Raw genomic sequence first — 22,860 nt, 5'->3', positions numbered from 1 at the left:
CAAGATGGTTTGAAACTGAGTTTTCCAACATGCTACAAACAGAGTTCATTCTTCATACATCTGCATCAGTATAAGGAAGCACTAGCACAAAGAACACTTTGTCTAGGACAGCCAAAACAAAATTGGATCTTCTGCCACGAGACATTGTTTGTAGGTGCCCTAAAAATATTAAGTTTTAGTCTGAGAGGGCAAAAAGATAGCAAAACTATGGAAAATCAGATGTTCCAACTCTGCTTAGTGAGCATCCATCCAATGGCCAGGGACACATGATCCTTCGTGAACAATACAGATATATAGATAGAAGTACGGAGATTCTGTTAATCACAGACATGAAATCAAACAAGCGTACCAGTTCTGTGTGCAATGGAGATTATCTCTCATAACTGGTTTAGTAATCACTCACACTACACAATTAAATGCTTGTTTTTGTCCAGGGGGGTATTTGCCTTACGTCGCTTAAATCATCCAAGATCAGATGCCTCATCTTGGATGAGTTAATGCCAGTAAAACTCATCTGGGATAAGTCAGTTTTTCAAATGCAGCAGTGATCTAATCATCCGAGATGATTGCGTGCACCCGCGCTGATTGAAAAGCCCATATATATTGAGTCTAGAAAACATGATCAGCAAGTCTTTGATTAGCTGCAACAAAATGACGAAAGAACGGGCACATTTTTTCACACAAACGAGCAAGACCTTTTACTGGAAGGATATGAAGAATTTCAAGATTTAATATGCACAAGGGTAACACTGCAAAAGTAGCCCAAACAAGAAAAGACGGCTGGCAAAAAGTGGTCGACAAATTAAATGCGTACGTAGTGTGCATTGTACTTACTGAATTCAGTGTTTCATTTCCTATGTGTCAGATTAATTATTAGGCATATTTAATATGTCATAATTCCAGATCAAACGTGAGCACAAGGAGAACATGGGAACAGGTTAAAGTGAAGTACAAAAATATACTTCAAACTGGTAAATATTGGTTTATAACTATTTAAAGAATTGTTGACATAAAGAATCATATCTATACTAATAAAAGGCAAAGCCCTCACTGACTGACTGACTGACTGACTCATCACTAATTCTCCAACTTCCCGTGTACGTGGAAGGCTGAAATTTGGCAGGCTCATTCCTTACAGCTTACTTACAAAAGTTAGGCAGGTTTCATTTTGAAATTCTACGTGCAACGGTCATAACTGGAACCTACTTTCGTCCCCATATACGGCCATAGCCTGCAGCTTGGTCGCTGTGTGAAGGACTGTGATTAGCATATTCATAAGTGCAGCTACTGCAGAAACCCTCTGACACTGAACAAGCCTTTGTACACATATCAATAGGAAAGCAAGGTGTAAAGCTTAAGTTTAAATTACGTTCATAGACACGCTGCCAGGCAAATCAACAACTTAATACCGGGAATGCCTGTTAAACATCTTAGATTCACGAGTACCGATTTGAGTAGTGATCACTTCAATGAATGAAACCTGTTCAAAAAACGCATTACACAATTGAGAAGGCAGCAAAAGAATATGAAGCGAGTGACATATACAAGCATATTCATAAGTGCAGCTACTTCAGAAACAAAGCACGGTGTAAACCTAAAGTTTAAATTACACTCACCTAAAGGATTATTAGGAACACCATACTAATACAGTGTTTGACCCCCTTTCGCCTTCAGAACTGCCTTAATTCTACGTGGCATTGATTCAACAAGGTGCTGAAAGCATTCTTTAGAAATGTTGGCCCATATTGATAGGATAGCATCTTGCAGTTGATGGAGATTTGTGGGGTGCACATCCAGGGCACAAAGCTCCCGTTCCACTACATCCCAAAGATGCTCTATTGGGTTGAGATCTGGTGACTGTGGGGGCCATTTTAGTACAGAGAACTCATTGTCATGTTCAAGAAACCAATTTGAAATGATTCGAGCTTTGTGACATGGTGCATTATCCTGCTGGAAGTAGCCATCAGAGGATGGGTACGTGGTGGTCATGAAGGGATGGACATGGTCAGAAACAATGCTCAGGTAGCCCGTGGCATTTAAACTATGCCCAATTGGCACTAAGGGGCCTAAAGTGTGCCAAGAAAACATCCCCCACACCACCACCACCACCACCAGCCTGCACAGTGGTAACAAGGCATGATGGATCCATGTTCTCATTCTGTTTACGCCAAATTCTGACTCTACCATTTGAATGTCTCAACAGAAATCGAGACTCATCAGACCAGGCAACATTTTTCCAGTCTTCAACTGTCCAATTTTGGTGAGCTCGTGCAAATTGTAGCCTCTTTTTCCTATTTGTAGTGGAGATGAGTGGTACCCGGTGGGGTCTTCTGCTGTTGTAGCTCATCCGCCTCAAGGTTGTGTGTGTTGTGGCTTCACAAATGCTTTCCTGCATACCTCGGTTGTAACGAGTTGGTATTTCAGTCAAGTTGCTCTTCTATCAGCTTGAATCAGTCGGCCCATTCTCCTCTGACCTCTAGCATCAACAAGGCATTTTCACCCACAGGACTGCCGCATACTGGATGTTTTTCCCTTTTCACACCATTCTTTGTAAACCCTAGAAATGGTTGTTCGTGAAAATCCCAGTAACTGAGAAGATTGTGAAATACTCAGAATGGCCCGTCTGGCACCAACAACCATGCCACGCTCAAAATTGCTTAAATCACCTTTCTTTCCCATTCTGACATTCAGTTTGGAGTTCAGGAGATTGTCTTGACCAGGACCACACCTCTAAATGCATTGAAGCAACTGCCATATGATTGGTTGATTAGATAATTGCATTAATGAGAAAATGAACAGGTGTTCCTAATAATCCTTTAGGTGAGTGTAAGTTTATAAACAGGCTGCCGCTGGCGTTTGTCATGCCTATGACGAATACGATATTTGCGAGATACAAGTTTAATGAGAAGACACAGGGTATAAACGAGACTTTTGATCACTTTGTAACAGAGTTAAAATTGCTGTAACGGAGTTTAAATTGCTGGTGAAGGACTATGCTTATGCAAATGAATAGGAAGGCAGGGTGTAAAGCTTAACTTTACATTAGGTTCATAGACACATTGCCGCTGGCGTTTGTCATGCCTAAGACGAATACGATATTCACGAGATACAACTTTTAAGTGCCGGGTCTGAGCTAACATTAAATAAAGCCGTGGATATCGCGAGATCGCACGAGATAGCACAAGCACAGCTGAGAAGCTTCGATGCATGTTCTCCAAGCGGCTCACATGAACTGACTTTGCAGGACTGGGAAAGGTTAAATTAAGTTCATAGACACGCTACCGCTAAATATTTGCAGGTAAATCCACAAAATTAATACCGGGAATGCCTGTTAAACATCTTAGATTCACGAGTACCGACTTGGGTAGTGAACACTTCGATAAATGAAACCTGTTATCTTTACAACGGCTGACAAACATCGAATATAACTTGAACACAAAACATCCTCCAAATACAAACCTGATTGAAACAAATAATGATAATCAAATCCTTGATGACAGCAACACTCATAACAGTGACAAAACTAATACATTGACAATCATGTTACGTTATTTTTAAAATGTTTTCCTTTTCTTTTTCATAACTTCTTTAACACACTACTTCTCCTTCTGGCCTTGGTATTTTGCTAGTATAATATAAAAAACATTAATTTTAAAGCTAATAAGAAAGTAGACAAGCAAAAAACAGGTGGCGATCCACGCGGTCCAGACCTAACCCCTAGAGTTGGCTCTCCAGCAAAAAGTCCATCGCCCTGTTTCTGAGGAAGCTCATCCTCAGAACCAGTGGCAGGATGCAGTGGTCACTTCATTTCAGGTGAAGGATGGTCATTGCATATATTTGTCCTCAATGTGTGCCATAGGTATGTTCCATATAGCCCTCTTTTTTTTGTTGGGTCAGATGCAGGGAATGTCATATCCCTAGAACCTGTGTCTGACCAACAAGATTTTGTCAAAGGTCAAATATTTGATGAAGAAATTGTGTCTGATTATTCATTAGGAGGCGAGGTTAATTTTCCAAGTAATGTTTGATCAAACTCCACTCTGATCAGTCCCATGTGCCCCAATCACATTTGGAAATCCTGGGTAATGATAATGTTAGGCTGATTGTGAGATTCTTAATGGAACTGTGGGTGTTTTTGCCTGTGTATTACCTACCTGCAATGGCATGAAACACCACTTTTATTGTCTGCACACGCAGGTGTCCAGGAAACACTATGAAAACCCGAAGGAAATATTTAAGAGCCAAACAGACTTTATGAATTGCCTGGCAAACTGCACTTTTAGATAGATTTTCCGTATCGCCTACAGTATATAAAAAAAGTGCTGCTTGCAAAAAACATCAAAGCAATGCATACTGTCTGTGCGGTTGTGAGGGCCCCCCCCATCCCTTGCTAAAGCGGTATCTTTTGAAAAGAATTTCCTCCTGGAGCAATAAAGGATCTTGCTGATCGCGCAAAACCCTCTCTATATGAAATTCTCTTCTTATAATTTGCGCACCGATATCAATTGGTCGCTCATTCATGAACAGTGTAGCCATGACTGAATGAATTCCACGCATGGACACTGATTAAGTGTGTGAGTTAATCCTTGTTTACATGGAACAAACCTGCTCCGAGCAGATTTGAAGTATTGGATGCACTGCTATAAAAACACATCCAGCAAGAGTTTTGAAAAACCGACAGATCCAGAGTCATGCCAAATCGTCAACAATTACATCCGGCTAAGCGAGTAATCCACGTACGAAAAATAACCCCCAGCTCTTTGTTACAACCACAATAAACAATACTGTTTGTGTTGATCGATATATCTTTCCACCAATAAACAGGTTTTCTTTTTTTTGTACTTCTATCTACCCTTTGCATACTCCAGGATCTGCTGTCTGCTACTTTTTAATAATGTCAAGCATTGGATTTAATAACCAACCTTTTAATACACCACACCATTTGCACTCAATCAAAATACTTGTCTTGTACCGGGATAAATCAATATAATGAATCAATATAATGAATCAATATGAAGAACAAGTACTTAAGGGGTGTATGGACCTGGTAAGAATAAATCCCCTATCATATTCTGATTAGTACAGAAATGTAGATTGCAAATTTATGAAAAAATGTGTGGGCAACTGTCCCAACAAAAACAATCTGGAAATTTTCTAAACAAAATCATGATTACAAATGACATTCATAATTTACTGAAAGTTGAAACTAATTCAAGGTTTTCAATACAGAAAAATTACCAAAAAAATACAGAAATCAGGATAACAATGAAGGTAGATAAAAGTGAATATCAGGATAAACTGGGAACCAAGTACTGCAGCACTAGGAGTACCATTGACGTTCATAATCTACAAAAGGCTTGCTCTAATTAATTCAAGGTTGGCAATATTGAAACTTAAAAACAATGCAGGAATGAGGTCAGGACAGCAATGAAATGTGAATGCCATGATAAACTGGAAACTGAGCACCATAGCACCTGTAATGCACCAAAGATATGGTAGGACATACAGATGCATACATACTATACATACTATAAACTAAAATGCAATCATTTATCTATAATTAAATGTATTTTATACCTGCTTTAAACACAACAGTACAGTTCATTGCCATTCAGTTTCCAGTATACCACAGAATTTTATCTATCTCTGTGAATGACGCAAGAAGGATTTTTAAACATGTATATTCCCATAAACCAGCCAGTCTAGACAGTGTGACAGATCATATTTTGAAAACTTCTAGCTACCAATTATCTGCCATTTATATGGGCATTTTAGTAATCTCCTAAGAGGCATTACATTATTAATGTTCTAAAGAAAACAAAAGTGGACTGTCTTAATTGTTAGTGACTAGTGCCATTCTGATTGCAAATAAATTCTTTTGGAGAACTGTGCTGGACTCATTAATTTCACATTATTCTCAGTATGCCAAACAATCTGGGCCACCTTCAATTTTCAGATCATCATAACAAAAAGACTAATCACCAAACTCCTTGACTTGGGATTTAATGTCACAACTCGTAATTGCATTTGGACCACCCAACTGGCAGAACCTAGTATGTGCAAATTGGCAACATTACATCCTCCATATTGATCCTAAATACAGGCAACATACAGGACAGTGTGCTTATTATTGACTTTGGCTTTGGAGAGGGTTAGGGTCTTTAAATGGCCTAAAGTAAGAACAATGATCTGAATGTAACATTCTTTGGCTTTACACATGAAATGAACACAAACTGGCTGATATGCTTACCAACAAAGTAAACAGAAAAAAAAAAGATGGAACAATGTGTTTAATGCTACATTAACATTACAATACTCATTGCGCAATTCCGACTTTTTGCTCAGATCATATTTGCCTATCATGTTGGTTCATATTCATATGTACAAGTGACCTGTATCTAACTGTTATGCGTCTGTCCTCGGAAACGGCATGCATGCGTGCATTGATATGTTTGCGCAAGAGTCATCTGCTACACCAACAAAAAAAAGTGTTATGTTTGAGTCATGACTCATGGTATTAAAACCAGAAAAATGGATGCACTAGTAGCTAGTGTATACCTCGCATTTTGCTCTGAAGGACGACAGTTAGTTTCTCAGCTGTGCGTGATCAGGTTGATTAGGTGAAAACAAGCCAGATGACTAACTTTTTTTGCTGGCAAGGACTACTGCTCCAAATGATGTATCAATATGAGAAGCAAGCCAGCAATGATGGGACCGTGACTGTCGTCACAGCTGTAGCTCACCTCCATTGTTGTTTGCCATGCTGCTGGCTGATGAATTCCAAGAATTCTAATCTGACCATTCTCATTCTTATCACGTGGCCACAAATCATATACGTATGTGATCTAGGACCACATATGAAAGTGCCTGAAATCTGATTTGAAAAGATAAGATTTCTGTGTCCTTATGGTCCTGAAAATATCAGATTTATGTCACATTAAGGCAAAAAGCAGATTTAAGTCAGTTCAACTTAGTAATGTGAATTCAGTGTAAATTTTTTAAAAACTTTTTTTTTCCTCTCAGTTGCCACCTAAATAAGATTATTTGTTTTTCAGGTTACACTTTGTTCTTCAAAGCACCTTTCACATTGGAAGCGTAACATAGATGTGTGTAGTGTTTCTCTAAAAACCCAAATACAACAATAAATGTTTGCAGTTATTGTCACAAAAGCTGTAACCACATCTGGATCCAATGAGAAAATTGCATTTTCATAAGGAGAATTTAGTGCTAAACCCATTCATCCATTTTCTAATTAACGTTTTTTCTCTGTCATGGTCATTGGAAAAGGGAAATTATCCTGGCAATATGGAGAGCAACTTAGGAATTAATTCTGAATTGGACCCTAGCAAATTATACAGCCCACCCACTTATAGCTTGAACAATTTAGAGTTATCTAACAGGCAAATCTTAAAAATGTAAAGGAAACTCAAAATATTGTAAACTAACAATAATCATATTTCTATGTTCAAACTGCTACTTAACTAAAATAATGTGTAAAGATCTGAAAATAGGCAGTTGTGGAAAATACACAAAAAGTATGAATGATATCCTAAATATTATTGTGAACAAAAGCAGGACCCTTATCTGTTTGCTGTAGCTATGAACTTGAAAAATAAAAGCAGGCAGAAAACATACTGAGTGGAGAATGCCAGTGTATGACCAATGCAATGGATGCAACCTGATATGGCTCAACAATACAAAAGATTATTCTGATAAATAATTTTTCTGTTCAATAGGCTAAATTTAACAAGAAATATCATGTCCTGCAAATTTCTACTTTCAGCTTTTTGTTTTTCTTATATTTTTTTAAACCTGTGCTTACGTATTGCAAGCATTTAAAAGAAAGAAAAAAATGGCCGCAAAAAGCATAAAGCAGCCAAGACAAGCAAAGAAAAAAATTCAGCCTAATAAATTTCCAATGCTAGAAAGAACAAAACACATCAAGATGGCGCAGAAAGAAAAACACAGACTCAGTGACTTAGCTTGTGCTGCTATGGTCACAGATGAATTAAAAGGATCATGAAAAGCCTTAGATGCTCACCTCTTGACTCGTGAAACCCCAAAGTAACATGGGCATCAAAGCCAAGGCTGAAGTAGTTATTAAAGACGTCCAATGGTAGCTGCCAAGACAGAGGGAAAAGTCTGTACTGGAAGACTATGTTCTTAGAGTACTAGAATCATTTTAGGAATATATAACACTGTTTATCACACTGTAGCATTACTACTCATCTTAAACTCCACGAAAGATGTTACCAAATGCACAACAGAACACATTAAAAATGCTTTACAGTTTTACTTGACAAGAATAAAGCCCAACACATGTGTCTGGTGATCTTGTAACATATTCTTGCTTAGCCTAATACACTTGTTAATAACAGCTGGTATGTAATTAAAAGGTTAAAAGCTTTTGGTTATCTAGGCAGTATTTGATGAAAAAATAAAAAAAGGAATTTAATGAGGTAAAGTTTGATTTTTAAAACATTTTTGTTTCTCGTTACAGTCTTAAGTAGGTGCCCACAGTTGGGACTAAAGTTCACAGCACTGAAAGTGTAAGACCAACTCTTCCACTGACATTTACCATTTATCAGTATGCAATACTTCCTTCAGTGTTACTGTGATGTATTCTTCTGAGCATGGCTTGTTACCAACCTTGTCTGCTGCTGTTTCATCTTTTTCCTCTTGACTTGCCTCAGAATTTGGATGTACATGGAGATTCCAACGATCAAGCTGAACTATATTCCCATCTTCCACATGAGAAAGGATCTTGGACACTGGCTCATCAGTGTATCCCTGTGAAGAAAACAAAATTGGACCCTTTCTTACGGTAATTAGCTTTATTTAAAAAAAATATAAAAATCATTACATATGAGATTTACACACTACTGGCCACGCTATTGACATTTTATTTGTTTTCATTTAACAAAGAAATCGCTTTAAGACAATAACTATTCTGAAAGTATCGACAGAACACAAATGTTAATTGATTGGTCTGATTAGACTAAACTGGCCCTAGTGTTTGTATGTGTGACTAGGCCCTATAATGAACTAGCAGTCTCTCTGAGGCTATTTTCAGCCTTGTTTCCATTGTTGAATTTGATTTAGCAGGACTAAGAATGACAATGCAGATGAGATGATTAAGGTATCCAAAGGGCATAACAGGTCTATTACCCTCATTTTAGGAATATACGCTCATTTTCATATTTGTATTGATAAGGTTTACTTACACCACCCCAGTTTAGAGTTCGAGCAAGATCATTCCCAGTACCAAGAGGAATCACTGCCACAGGAGGCTGAGGATTTAACTGCAGCTGATCCAGAATAGAAAGAATCCACCCCACCTGCAGGAAATAAAAATAAAATCAACAGCCAGAAGCACTACTGTTATACAAGTTTCAAATAAGCAGAAAAAAAACATGTTTGCTTCAATAAGCAAATATTTAGAGACGTTGCCTTCACTAACAATTGTGGATGGAGGAAAGAGCTTAAAAAACAAAAAAAAAAAAACTATGTATAGTCTACTGTAGGTCCTGTTTAAAGCACTTAACTTTTGCATAAACATGGAAAAGTTTAAGCAAAAATGACACACAAGATTTAAGCTGTCCCGTTCTAATCTAAAGTTGCTTCACTGTGGCATCACAGTGCTCTAACCATCACAATGAAAAGTATCTTACAGTGCCATCTCCTCCGCAGGCCAGGATGCGTAGGTTATGAACTTTACGGAACATCTCCAGCCTTTAAAATACAAAAAAGCTTTATTAAAAGAAAGGATTTTAGTAAGAAGCTATAAGGATGAATTTATGTATTCAAAACGCCAGACAAATTAGGAAGATAAAAAGCAATGAAAACACTCTCTATGTGTATCTTTCCCAAAACATACTCACCCCTCACGAGGTCCCCCTTGACTAAGATCAAAAACTTGTCGAGGGTTTAGATACCACATGAATGACTGAATCATTTTTGCTCCCTAAAAGAAATGACATCTGTAATCAAAAATAGCCTTATTGACAGTATGAAAATAGTAGTAATGTATTTCTAAGTATAAGCAAAACTACATTTCAGACAAAAGGGATGGAGAGGTTCAAAGAAAATGCTCTTCATTCAAACTTTTAATTTATATAGCACAGATTGTGATTATTTCCAGAGTATTTACAAAAAAAATGAATTTATTAAAACATCCTCACCATCAGCTTTGACCAGGTGCTGTGTATATTTAGAAATATGATATTAAGGAAAAATTACTATTAACACTATGGCTATCATCTCAAATCTTCTGTTACAAGTTAGAAATATATTGGGACTAAAAGCTTTTTCTAATAGGCAGACCTCTTGATAATTTTTACTTATTAAAAGTAGCTCTACAGCATGTTATAGAATATGGACCGATTTTGCCTCTTCCTCATTTGGGAAGACTTGGACATCAGAGGGTTTCCAATAGAAATTTGTCATCTTATCCTTGACTATTTTTTGTCTTGGACCTATCCCTCTCTGCCTTAATCAAAAGTGAATCCTATATTTCCTCTTATATTACACTTATATGTTTATTCCCTAAAAATACACGCATACTGTATAATGTATGATGCGTAAAACCACAAATATATTGCTTTATCAACAGAACGTGAAATGGCTTACGCAAGATGAAGTAGTACCTTGTCTTAATAATTTCAAAGATGATAGGGTTTTGCTACAAAAAACCTACTTGCACATAAAAAACAACTTCAAAATAAGAAGGTATATGGTATAAAGATAATTGATTAATTTAATTGGAAATTATATATATATATATATATATATATATATAAGTTTGCACTGAAAAATCTCAGGTTTTTCCTAAACCAGAAGGTCCTTACATTCTTGTACCTGGTTTTAAGACTACAATAAATCCATCTAGCTTTGATTAAACTATATGCTACAAGCAACACAACTATTTACATTGTTCCTTTTCTCTTTAAAATGTCTCTCCTGGCAAACTACACTAGTCAATAATTTTTATTGAGTTCTAAACCCAGCCATGGATTGCTCATTATAAATACTGACCACACCGCAACTCTGTTCTAATAATTATTAAAAATACATAAATCTTTCTTCTATTTTACGATTAGCTCTACCTATTATAACGAAACAAATCACAAAGATGGAAATTTATTGAAATGCCCACCCTTTCTAAAAAAATACTGAACTACCATCACTTACATCAAGGATTTTAAATTAATAATAATACATACAGTATACTAACAAGATTTTAGCACAAAAGTCAGTTGCTGCAACACAAAATTAAAAGTTATCTAAGAATTATACACTATAGTCATTATTATAAAAAATCAACTTCTAATAAAACAGCTTCCTTAAAAACCTAATATTTCAAATACTTATTTGGCATTTCAGAAAGTTAAATACATCACACCATTCTATCCTCCACAACATTCACCAAGTAAATATTAGAAATTCCCAAGTTTTTTCAGACCAGGTGAGATATGTTTCTAGAACAGAGCTGCTTAAGCCATAACCCCTAGTCAAAACTGGCCTATTGAGACCTCCCCTTTTGCCCTCAAGGAATATTAGAATTTCATGCCATGAATATGCATCATTCCCTCTACAATACACTTAATGTCCAATAGGAGGGTTAGTAGCGACAGTCTGCTATTCCAAGTATCTAGTTTGCCTGAGACACATCATAAATGCAGAAAATGGTACTGGATAGAAGTTATTTCTCCAATCTGTGATAATTAATATCAAGTGTATAATACAGCTCTAATTGAAAGAAAGATCACCTTAGTACCCCAAGTTAAGAACAAAACAAATTTTAATTATTTTGTGCAAATTTGGCTGCAGATGGCAGGAGTGCTTTGTTAAATTTTCTTCCTGGATTCAGGTGAATTTTTTGAGTTTGTAGTTAGTGATTAGCACGCTATGAGTCTTATTTGTAGACACTGTATGTGTTTTATTATGCACTAATAATGCAGACTATGTGATTTTTTTAACTTAGCTGTGTGTACATCCTTGTAGTTGTCAGGAGTATACATTTAGGTCCATATGTATTTGGGCAGTGACACAATTTTCATAATTTTGGCTCTATATGCCACCACAATGGATTTGAAATTAAGAAACACTTAAATGCTTTCAGCATTAATTCAAAGAATGTAACAGAAATATAGTATGAGCCATTTAGGAATGACAGCCATGGTCCCCACATTTTCAGGGGCTCAAAAGTATTTGTACAATTGACTGACAAGCTGTTTCATAGCTAGGTGTGAACCGGTCTCTCATTATTTCATTAACTATTAAGCAGGCAGAAGGACTGTGGAATTTGCATTTGGAAGTTGTCACTGTGAACTCACAATATGAGGTCCAAAGAGCTGTCCATGCAAGTAAAAACAGGCATTAGGCAGAGAAAACAAAACAAACCCATTCGAGAGGTATCAGAAACACCAGGAGTGGTTAAATCAACCATCTGGTACATTCTTAGAGAGATGAAAGACACTGGTGAACTAACTCCTCAACATCAGAAGGCCTGGAGAACCATGGATGACAACTATGCTAGATGATCAGAGAATTCTTTTCTTGGTGAAGAAAAAACAATTCACAACATTTAGCCAAACCAAGAACACTTCCTGAGAGGTTGCCCTATAATTGCCAAAGTCTACAATCAAGTGAATACTTCATGAAAGTAAATATAGAAGGTTTACCACAAGGTGCAAGCCTTTGGTAATCCTTAAGCATAGGAAGGACAGATTAGACTTTGCCATAAAATATTTAAAAAAAACAGTCCAGTTTTGGAACAGTTTTCTTTGGACAAATGAAATTAAGATCAACGTATACCAGAATAATGGATGGAGAAGAATATAGAAAAGAGAAGGATTGGCTCATCACCTGTAGCATACCACATCATCTGTGAAACATGGTGACGGCAGTAGTATGGTATACGCATGCATGACTGCCAATGGAATTGGGTCACTGGTGTTTATTGATAATATGACTACATACAAAAATTGCAGGATGATTTCTGAAGTGATTTCTGCTCAAATTCAGGCAAATGCTGCAAACTGACACGGCAATACTTCACAGAACATACTGTGCAAACCAAATGCCAATTTAAGGCAAAGAAGTATAATATTCTTCAATTTCAACAACTGACCTCAACCCAATTGGACATGCATTTCACTTGCTGGAGGCAAAACCAAAGGCAGAAAGTCCAACGAACAAGCAGCACCTGAAGACAGCCACAGTAAAAGCCTGGAAAAGCAGTAGTAGTGTGGAATTCCAGTACTTGGAGAAGGCCATGGGTTCCAGAATTCAGGCAGTCATTGACTGTAAAGAATTTTCATCCAAGAATTGAAAATGATTGTTATATTCACATGATTGTTAGTTTGTCCAAATACTTTTGTGCCCCTGAAAATGAGGGGTGCATATATAAAAATGGCTGTCTTTTCTAAATGGTTCACATGAAGCCAACTTGCATAAGCCAATGAGTTGACAGCATATTCTCCTCTGTGCAGGAGTCAATTTTAAAATTTGTTTGTACTGTATGTCTTTTTTGTGGATATAATTTATTGAAATTTAATACAAATTTGTATATTTTCCTGCTTATTGTAAAATTAAGTGCTTTCTATTATTCTTTATTTAATTATCGTTACCACTTCTCTAAGAGGGATTCCACCCACCATCACCAACTAATACCACCCATTAATCAAATTTTTCTAGGCAAAACACAGCACTGATCCAAGTCCCGCTTCGAATGTGAATGGTGCTAAGAACAGCAAAGTGTAGCAACTTTGAAAAAAAAATATTTTAAAGACTTAAATTAAAACTGTTATTTCCCCATCCCTCCACCAGAAGGGGTGGAAGGCACCTAAGACTGAAGTTTGTCTGAACAAAGACAAACTAGGGGCCAAAAGGGAGTAGTCAAAGCCCCTAATATACAAACAAGGCTGAGAATCTGTAGAATGCTCAAGAAGTTACAAGAAGACAAGTGACAGTGGACAGCATCAGATAAGAGTAGATTGTGGGGTCATAGGTGTTGCATGTTTGTTATTTTCACAGTATCTCTGCAGATGAGGCTGGGTTTCTGCCTGCTCCAAATACCATGAAGAAATTTACTGGGTATCGTCATTGTCACAGATCCATCTTTAGAATTTCTGTCACCAAAACTGAAATCATAGTGTGGGAAGGAGGCATTGTACCACCACAAATACCATACAGTAGCACACGTCTCATGGCTCAACAAAATGTCTATACATTACAGCAAAAGACTTTTTTTTCCCCACTAAAGAACTTTATTTAAAAACTAAATAGCAGGGATATACTTTGGGAATTAGCACAAGAAAATACTCACAAATAGGAGCTAAAGACCTTTCTTTCTCTGTTGAAGTGAATTTCACTGATTGGAAACAGCATAGTTTTGTGTAATTTTTTTCACTGTAAATTCAATTTTTTGTGAATAACCTCATTACAAGTAATGTATGTATCCTATTAAAACTGACATGTTCAAATTAAATTAAAGATATATCACAGGACATGGCAGAGCAGAATAAGTAGAACACTTTCATGATTGTCCAAGCTAAGGATCGAAAAGAAAAGCTGACAGGTTTTGTTAAACTTTTCAGTTGAACTAATGGCTTGTGTAGTGAATTTAACTGACAGGGCCATGCCTGGTACACCTCCTATGGCAAAATCTAAGGGGAACAGTATCAATCAGCTACTGATAAAACCTGAAACTGTTGGCACAATAACATCTAGGCAGGGTGGACAACCTCTCCAAAAAGATATCAAAGGAACTTGGTTAATAAAAACAAAGTTAATCAAAACTATCATCACTAAAGCTAATGATTTAAAAAAAAAAAACAAAAAAAAAAAAAGCACCACCAAAATACTTCTAAAGTCTTCGGTAAATATGAAATTCAAAAATAAATTTGATGGATCATGTAGACCCCTTTCTCTACTAACATGGGCACAAGTGTATTAGCAAAATAACTCACCAACCATTTAGAATAATTACAAACAGCAGGTTACACCTCTCAGGTAAACATCAGCAGATAATCTAGCTGTCTACCTGTGACTGCACTCTTTTGTGTTGCCTGCACCACTAGTTAAATTCAGTCATATGTATAAAAAAAAAAAAAAAGCACAAAATGATTTAAAATGGTGACAAAATATGTACTCTACTATGACTCAACATATATGACACATTTATACATGTCAAAACTAGTCTGTTTTAATCATAAGTGAAAAAAATGTGAAGTTTCTATATTAAAGTTAGTTGAAAATAAGAATTATGGAGTTTTATGTGCTTGCTTGTATCTGTGAAATTTATGTAAACTGAGACCTTTGTAACCAAAACCTTTTAGTCAGAAACCTCTAAGTTCTAGTCATTCTGAAAACACCTACCTGATTACCTCCACTCTTAGGATTCACAAAGACCAACAATGGCTTCATGAGTGGGGATGGGATTGGTTTCACAATGAAAGGCTTCCATCGGCCCTCCTGTAACAGCAGTACAGCAAAAAATGTTGCAATTACTACAGGCATTTAGTGCAGTATTCTTGACAATGGTCCCAAATTCCTCCAAAATAATATGAAGTTAAGACTTCGCAGTCATCTTTTAATTTCTCTGTGCACACTATAACCCACATTTTCAGGTCAGTATTAATTCTGAAAACATTCTGAGTTCATTAAACAATGATTATAAATAACAATACTAGTAATCTCAGAGTCTTATTCTCGACGATTGATCATCTGCTAAACCCAGGTAACTCAAAGGAATGCCTCCTAAGTACTTCCAGTAAAACCTGTGAGGCTTTGCTGTATTTTTCAACCAAAAAATGAATGATATCAGAAATAACATAGTATATCTCCCCAACACTAAGGATCCTCCTAAACCCCAGCATTCCATCATAAACAAATTAAACTCTTTCACTAGGACTAGATTTACCTGATTTACAAAAAATAATATCTCAATTAAAACCCTGCACCTGCGTCCTTGACCCAATACCAACAAATTATTTCAAAGAAGTATCGGGCGTGCTAATTGATAATGTTCTTGACATAGTAAATTCGTCATTAGATACGGGGGTCTTCCCAGACTGTCTTAAGACTGCTGTAGTTAAACCCCTACTTAAGAAACATAACGTTGACCCCTCGGCTCTTAAAAATTTTAGACCCATCTAACCTGCCTTTCTTAAGAAAAATTCTGGAGAAGGCAGTCATTATGCAGTTAAATGACCACCTCAATAAACATGCTATTCTTGATAAGTTTCAATCGGGTTTTAGAACAAATCACATCACGGAAACTGCACTTGTTAAAGAAGTAAATGATTTGCAGGTAAATGCAGACAGAGGCCATTTATCTGTTCTCATCCTCTTAGATCTGAGTGCCGCATTTGACACCATTGATCATAATATTCTTAGAAATCGCCTTAGTCAATGGGTGGGCCTCTCTGGCAGTGTCTTAAATTGGTTTGAATCCTACCTGGCAGGGAGAAAATTCTTTATTAGTTGTGTTAATTACAACTGAAAGACACATGATATCCAATATAGTGTTCCACAAGGCTCTATTCCTGGGTCCGCTGTTATTCTCAATCTACATGCTTCCGTTAGCAGGCCCGTCGCGACAAGGCAGGCAAACCAAGCAATTGCTTGGGGCCCCGAGCTGGTTAAGAATAAAATGCAGCGACAAACTGTATGAGCGCCCCATTGATAGTGAATGCAGTAAAGTGCAATGACACTGTTATCGGGATCCCCCTCAAGGGGGCCCCCCTCGCTGACAGCAGCCAGCCAACCACGCGATCTCTGCTGCCGGCAAAATACAAAACTTCCTCGGCAGTCATGAAGCGGAATTATGCTTCAGGAAGCCAAAAAAGAAAGAAGAGAAAGGAAGAGGAGGATAAGAAAAAACAAGACAGTGGTAAGTGATAAATTACACACATAAAATAGCTCTACTTGTCTTGTACAAATGGTGCAATTTTGCAGCAGGTAGGCTAGCAGAAATATGTTTACAGTATGTATCATACATAAATAACATGACATTGCTATAGCTTTGTAATAGGTTTTGATGAAAGTGGCATAGCATGCTATACTAACTACTCCACTGTGATAATCTATTTAAGAAAACCACACAATAAATTCTGTGCATCAAACATTAGCTTGGGGTGTTTTTAAGCATTGGTAGTCGACTCACAGCACTACTAATAATTAGTAAACATTTAATTATAATTTCATTGTTTGTTAACAGTAAAAAGTTTATTTATATAGCACATTTCATACACAATGGCAATTCAAAGTGCTTTACATAGAAGAAATTAAAATAATAAAAAGAAATAAGAATAATTGGCCTCTGGTGAGAGGAGCTTTGAAGCTGATAAAAAATTACATGAGGTCCACGGTGGGCCAAGAAAGGCTCACAGGACTGGCACTTATGTCAATTGAGCGGGATGTTCGCCAGTCTTTGGACATGGAGGACATTGTGATTGCCTTTGCAGAAAACAAGGCTCGCAAACAGCAGTTTTAGATAATTTGCACATGTTTGAGAGAACAGAAAAATGTTAATGTGAGTATGTATGTGTGTGTGTGTGTGATTTTAAGTATGTTGGATTTAGTTATTGTGCACTTTTTTAATGTATATTTGATTTTATGGTACAGTGGTGTTTTTTGCAAATGTTCAATTGTTGAAAATGTTCAAAATTTATGCACTTTATATGCAACAGCAGTATTTGCACTCTAAACATTTTTTTATTTATGCACAGTATATGCAACAGCAGTATTTGCACTGTAAACCTTTTTTATTTATATAAAGTGTGAGTGAATTTAAACTGTATGGCTATGCTGTGGTTCCTTTGCGTGCATGCGTGCGTGCAGGGGGCCTCTATGTCCATTTTGCTTGGGGCCCCCAAATTCCTTCAAACGGCCCTGTCCGTTAGGTCAGATTATCTCAGGGCACAACGTGAGCTACCACAGCTTTGCTGATGACACACAGCTGTATTTATCAATAGCACCTGATGACCCCGATTCTCTTGATTCACTAACACAATGTCTGACTTGTATCTCAGAATGGATGAATAGTAACTTTCTCAAGTTACATAAAGAGAAAACTGAAATCTCAGTGATTGGCAATAATGGATACAATGAGGCTATTAGAAATAAACTGGATACATTAGGATTAAAAGTCAAGATGGAAGGTAAAAAGCTTAGGGGTAATTGTTGACTGTAATCTTAATTTTAAATCGCATATTAATCATATCACTAGGACAGCATTTTTTCACTTAAGAAACATAGCTAAAGTTAGACCTCTTATATCACTGAAAGATGCTAAGAAATTAGTTCACGCATTTGTTTTCAGTCGACTAGATTATTGTAACGCACTTCTATCAGGACTACCCAAAAAAGACAAATAGTTTGCAACTAGTGCAGAATGCAGCTGCTAGAATCCTAACTAGGAAAAGAAAATCCGAGCACATTTCTCCAGTTTTGATGTTGCTACACTGGTTACCTGTGTCATTCAGGATTGACTTTAAAATTCTGCTTATGGTTTATAAAGCCTTAAATAATCTCACCCCATCTTATATATCGGAATGTCTGACACCTTATATTCCAACCTCAGATCCTCACATGAGTATCCCCTTAGAATTCCAAGAACAAAATAAAAGTGGTGAGGCGGCCTTCTGCTGTTATGTACCTAAAATCTGGAATAGCCTGCCAATAGGAATTCGCCGGGCTGATACGGTGGAGCACTTTAAAAAAACTGCTGAAAACACATTATTTTAACATGGCTATCTCATAATTTCACTGTAATCAAAATCCTGATACTCTATACATCTCCAACTCATTATAATAACTATTCATGGTGGCTCTGAAATCTGTACTAACCCCTACTCTCTCTTCTGTTTCCTTTTCCAGTATCCTTTTGGTGGTGGCGCATCTACTCAAAGCACCGTGATGTTCCAACAATGATGGATAGATTAAAAGCCAGAAGTTTGTATGACCATCAACATCAAGTGACTCCGTGAGAACCCTAACTACAAAAAGGACTATTTCATTTAGGTAGAATGCCCAGAGGGGACTGGGCAGTCCCATGGCCTGGAACCCCTGCAGATTTTATTTTTTTTTCCAGCTGTCTGGAGTTTTTTTTTCTGTCTTTCTGTCCACCCTGGCCATCGGACCTTACTCCTTTTCTATGTTAACTAATGTTGTCTTAGTTAAATTTCTTATTTTGTCTTTTATTTTGCTTTTCTTCAGTATGTAAAGCACTTTGAGCTACTTTTTGTATGAAAATGTGCTATATAAATAAATCTTGTTGTCGAATAATTCAGAATAATTCAGTTAATAATCTATTTTTATAACATTGCCTTGAACATTACCGGTAAACTTTTAGTGACCGCACCTGCACTTTGTTAAGGAACAGCGCCTAGGAAGCCTTTTTGGGACTTGGCAAAGATATGCAAAGTTGCCCCCCAAGTTGGGTTTAATCAACAGCATTTAGGTTTGGAGCCTATATTTTTATTTCTTGACCACACTTTTTTAACATCCAGCAGTGCTGGGTACACTTGTTTTTATACAGTAATAGACTCTATAATTCACTAGTATAAGCATGCATCCCACTTCTCTTAATAAGCAGACTGTCTCATAAATAGAACTTTCTTCTCTCTATTGCTAGGTTTAAAGGTGACTGCTGTGTCTTTTCACTAATGCCTATCAACTTTTTGGTACCAGAGTTGCTGTCTATAAGACAATTTTGGAAACTAATATTGAGAGAGGTTTAACCTTGATCCAAATGTTCAATTTTCTTTATTCCTACATTGCACATTAACTGTCTCTTTCTATTCTAAATTTAAAGTTTTATCAGAATGTCACATATTGCACCAAAACATGCCACTTACACATACAGTACCTTGCTGGTCTAGAAATGCTTAATCAGAAAAAAAGAAAGTTAAAAGATCTACCTTGGCCAACCAAGTCCAAGGAATCCGCAAAACAAATTACATTATTAATTAAAAATCTGCAAAGTAACTCCCAACTCTCAAGCAAACATACAAATCAGACACAGCATAAAAAAGCAACCCAGCTATATCAATACACAACCTACGCTCTACACATCAACCCATTAGCCAAGCAAAGCCTAGCTTTATGAAAGCACCAGTACAATACTTATGGTTACTGGGTACTGCCAGTCAAAGAGAACAAGGATCAATGTACAGTTTCTTAACCTTGCACTTTAGCTACAAAACATTTAAAAAATAGGAGCTTTTATCATATCTAGATCCACAAAGTTCCTTTAGGCATGGTCATACAATTGCAATATTAATCTTAAGTTTCACTTAAGAAAAATGTTTCCAAGCTAAGCTGTAAGTACAGATTTAAAGAAAGACTTGTTTTTTGCCATTTAATAAGCATTAAAAGAGAATAGTTCCATATACTTGTTGCCTATTATTAAGATAAACACTAGGTAATTGTACTGGAAAATTGTTAATGCCAAACCAGGTTTTACTTAACTATTTCCATTAGTATATGCAAACCTGTGAGAACACTGGTGAGATAGAAAGAACTCCTATAAAAAGGTAAGCATGCAAAATGTGAAACAGAACTTTAAGAAAAATGCTACACTAGAATAGGTCAGAAACAATTAAAGTTTGTGATTTAACCCTGTACTTCTGGTCCCTACTGCTGAAGTTTTTTGGAGTCTGTAAAAACCTGTCCTCAAACTCAAGGTCTCACGATCTAATGCCATCCCATACCTTGTGCAATAACAAATGATAAAAATAGCACTTTTTTTTTTAAATACTAATGTTTTAAGAATAGAAAAGACAAAAAATATCACCTCTAAAGCCCACTTAAAATGCTACTGTCTCTTATTTGAGCAATGTGTCTGTTATGTCCCTCCAACATCTTTAAAGTCTCATTCTGGTAAAGGTGTTGTGGGTCAGCACTGTTTTTTACACTCTGCCATGGCAGACTTCTTTCAGAATAAAGAAACTGTTTTGTTGAAGTATGTGCATGGCTGGAGGTACAATTAGTTCTCAAACATACAGGGGGTTAAAACAATTGCATCTTGACCCAAAACCAAATCAAAAAAGCAAGTGCAAGGCTTTCTAGGTTTAGTTGGAAATGATAATTTCCTTGAAAAACTGCAACCTTTAGTGAATTATCAAGAAATAGCACCCAAAATACTGACTGTATGTTCTATCCTGATAATGCATATTTCAGTGATCTTTAGGCAGTCCTGAACTATGTTCTAAAATTAAGGACATTAGAATAAACAAAGTTCTTTGTTTCAGGCAGACACATTTGAGGCTGGACTAGCAATGGTACTCTGGTAGTTCATCTGGAAACAGTATCATTAAGAAGAGATTTTTACTGTAGTAAAACAGAACAAACTGGCCATAAAGCAAATGGTTTAACAGTAAAAATAATACTGTTACATTGTCCATGTACCTTTTTAGCAAGAGACCAACAAAAAAAGATATTCTGTGTTATCCTTGAGAATTTCATCCCTTAGTTTTGTCCCGTTTCCCTTTCAGCAAGTGTGTTCTTTTCTCTTATTTTCTATCCTTATTTCAACGCCTGGGTGATGCAGATTTTGGATTTATAGATTTATTTTTTGTTTACATTTATTTCCTTTATTATGTAAGCAGAGTGCACTGCCATTACAAGCGGTGTATTTGTCTGTTAAACACCCAAACAATATAAGAAACAAAAATTCCCCTAGGCTGGATTTCTTCCTCATCACTTAACTGGTCAACATACACTTCACAACCATGGCAATTCTTAAAATAATTATTTAATACTATACATATTATGCCTATTTAATATTGCTATATTATTGCAGCAGCCAGCAGAATAAAGCACTTAGAAATCAAGTGGCGTCAAGTATCTGCTGTATTACTGCAAGTGGAGTTCCCTGGTTGATAGTGAACTCTCTACAAGCATCCCATCTATTCCAAAGTTTTCTATGTAGCTCTGGTCAGACACTGGGCATCCTTTGGCACAGGTTAATTAATTAGATGGCTCCGCAAGGTTCAAGAGGTCCAACTGATGAGGCGGTAGAAGATGACAGAGAGTAGCAGTCTGCAAAAGTAAGATAACGGCATTAACGGCACAGCTGAATGGAGAAGCAGAAATACTGCATGTTGCAGAGTGAATAAGAATGGTTGGAAATGGCTGGCAATAATTGCAAATGTGCGTGCAGTAGAGACTATATGAGATGAGGTGCAATCTGCCCCAGTATTTAGCAGTGGGTTTGTTATTTTCCCCCATGCCCACTAACAGAGGGGAAGTTTGCATAAGTGTGTAAGGGACAAGCAATCTGCTTGTCCTACATTACGATGTAAAACCATAAACACTCCCAACTGTCTGAGTATTCAAACCTGCATATCCTATGTGATGTCTGTTTGTGTCTATATATATATATATATATATATATATATATATATATACACATATACAGTGGGTACGGAAAGTATTCAGACCCCCTTCAATTTTTTACTCTTTGTTATATTGCAGCCATTTGCTAAAATCATTTAAATTAATTTTTTCCCTCATTAATGTACACACAGCACCCCATATTGACAGACAAAAAAAAAGAATTTTTGAAATTGCTGCAGATTTATTAAAAAAGAAAAACTGAAATATCACATGGTCCTAAGTATTCAGACCCTTTGCTCAGTATTTAGTAGAAGCACCCCTTTGAGCTTATACAGCCAGGAGTCTTCTTGGGAAAGATGCAACAAGTTTTTCACACCTGGATTTGGGGATCCTCTGCCATTCCTCCTTGCAGATTCTCTCCAGTTCTGTCAGGTTGGATGGTAAACGTTGGTGGACAGCCATTTTTAGGTCTCTCCAGAGATGCTCAATTGGGTTTAAGTCAGGACTCTGGCT

At 36.7% G+C, this 22,860-nt stretch overlaps 1 protein-coding gene across 6 annotated transcripts in view; it reads right to left on the bottom strand.

Annotated features, from left to right (window-relative positions):
* The window catches only part of dgkza (diacylglycerol kinase, zeta a), a 226,338-nt gene that overhangs the window by 98,521 nt on the left and 104,957 nt on the right, over positions 1–22,860 (bottom strand). For all 6 annotated transcript variants that reach the window (XM_039754799.1, XM_039754753.1, XM_039754788.1 and 3 more), the window contains 6 exons: positions 15,382–15,477; positions 9,882–9,964; positions 9,672–9,732; positions 9,225–9,338; positions 8,650–8,790; positions 8,042–8,120 (listed from right to left, as the gene is read on the bottom strand). In XM_039754799.1, the coding sequence (XP_039610733.1) occupies positions 8,042–8,120; positions 8,650–8,790; positions 9,225–9,338; positions 9,672–9,732; positions 9,882–9,964; positions 15,382–15,477 (574 nt within the window). The remainder of the gene's footprint in view (positions 1–8,041; positions 8,121–8,649; positions 8,791–9,224; positions 9,339–9,671; positions 9,733–9,881; positions 9,965–15,381; positions 15,478–22,860) is intronic.

This window comes from Polypterus senegalus, chromosome 1 (genome assembly GCF_016835505.1).
Source record: "Polypterus senegalus isolate Bchr_013 chromosome 1, ASM1683550v1, whole genome shotgun sequence".
Classification (NCBI taxonomy): domain Eukaryota; kingdom Metazoa; phylum Chordata; class Cladistia; order Polypteriformes; family Polypteridae; genus Polypterus; species Polypterus senegalus.
Note: the sequence above shows the minus strand (reverse complement) of the source record. Positions and strands in the feature narration are given on the sequence as shown.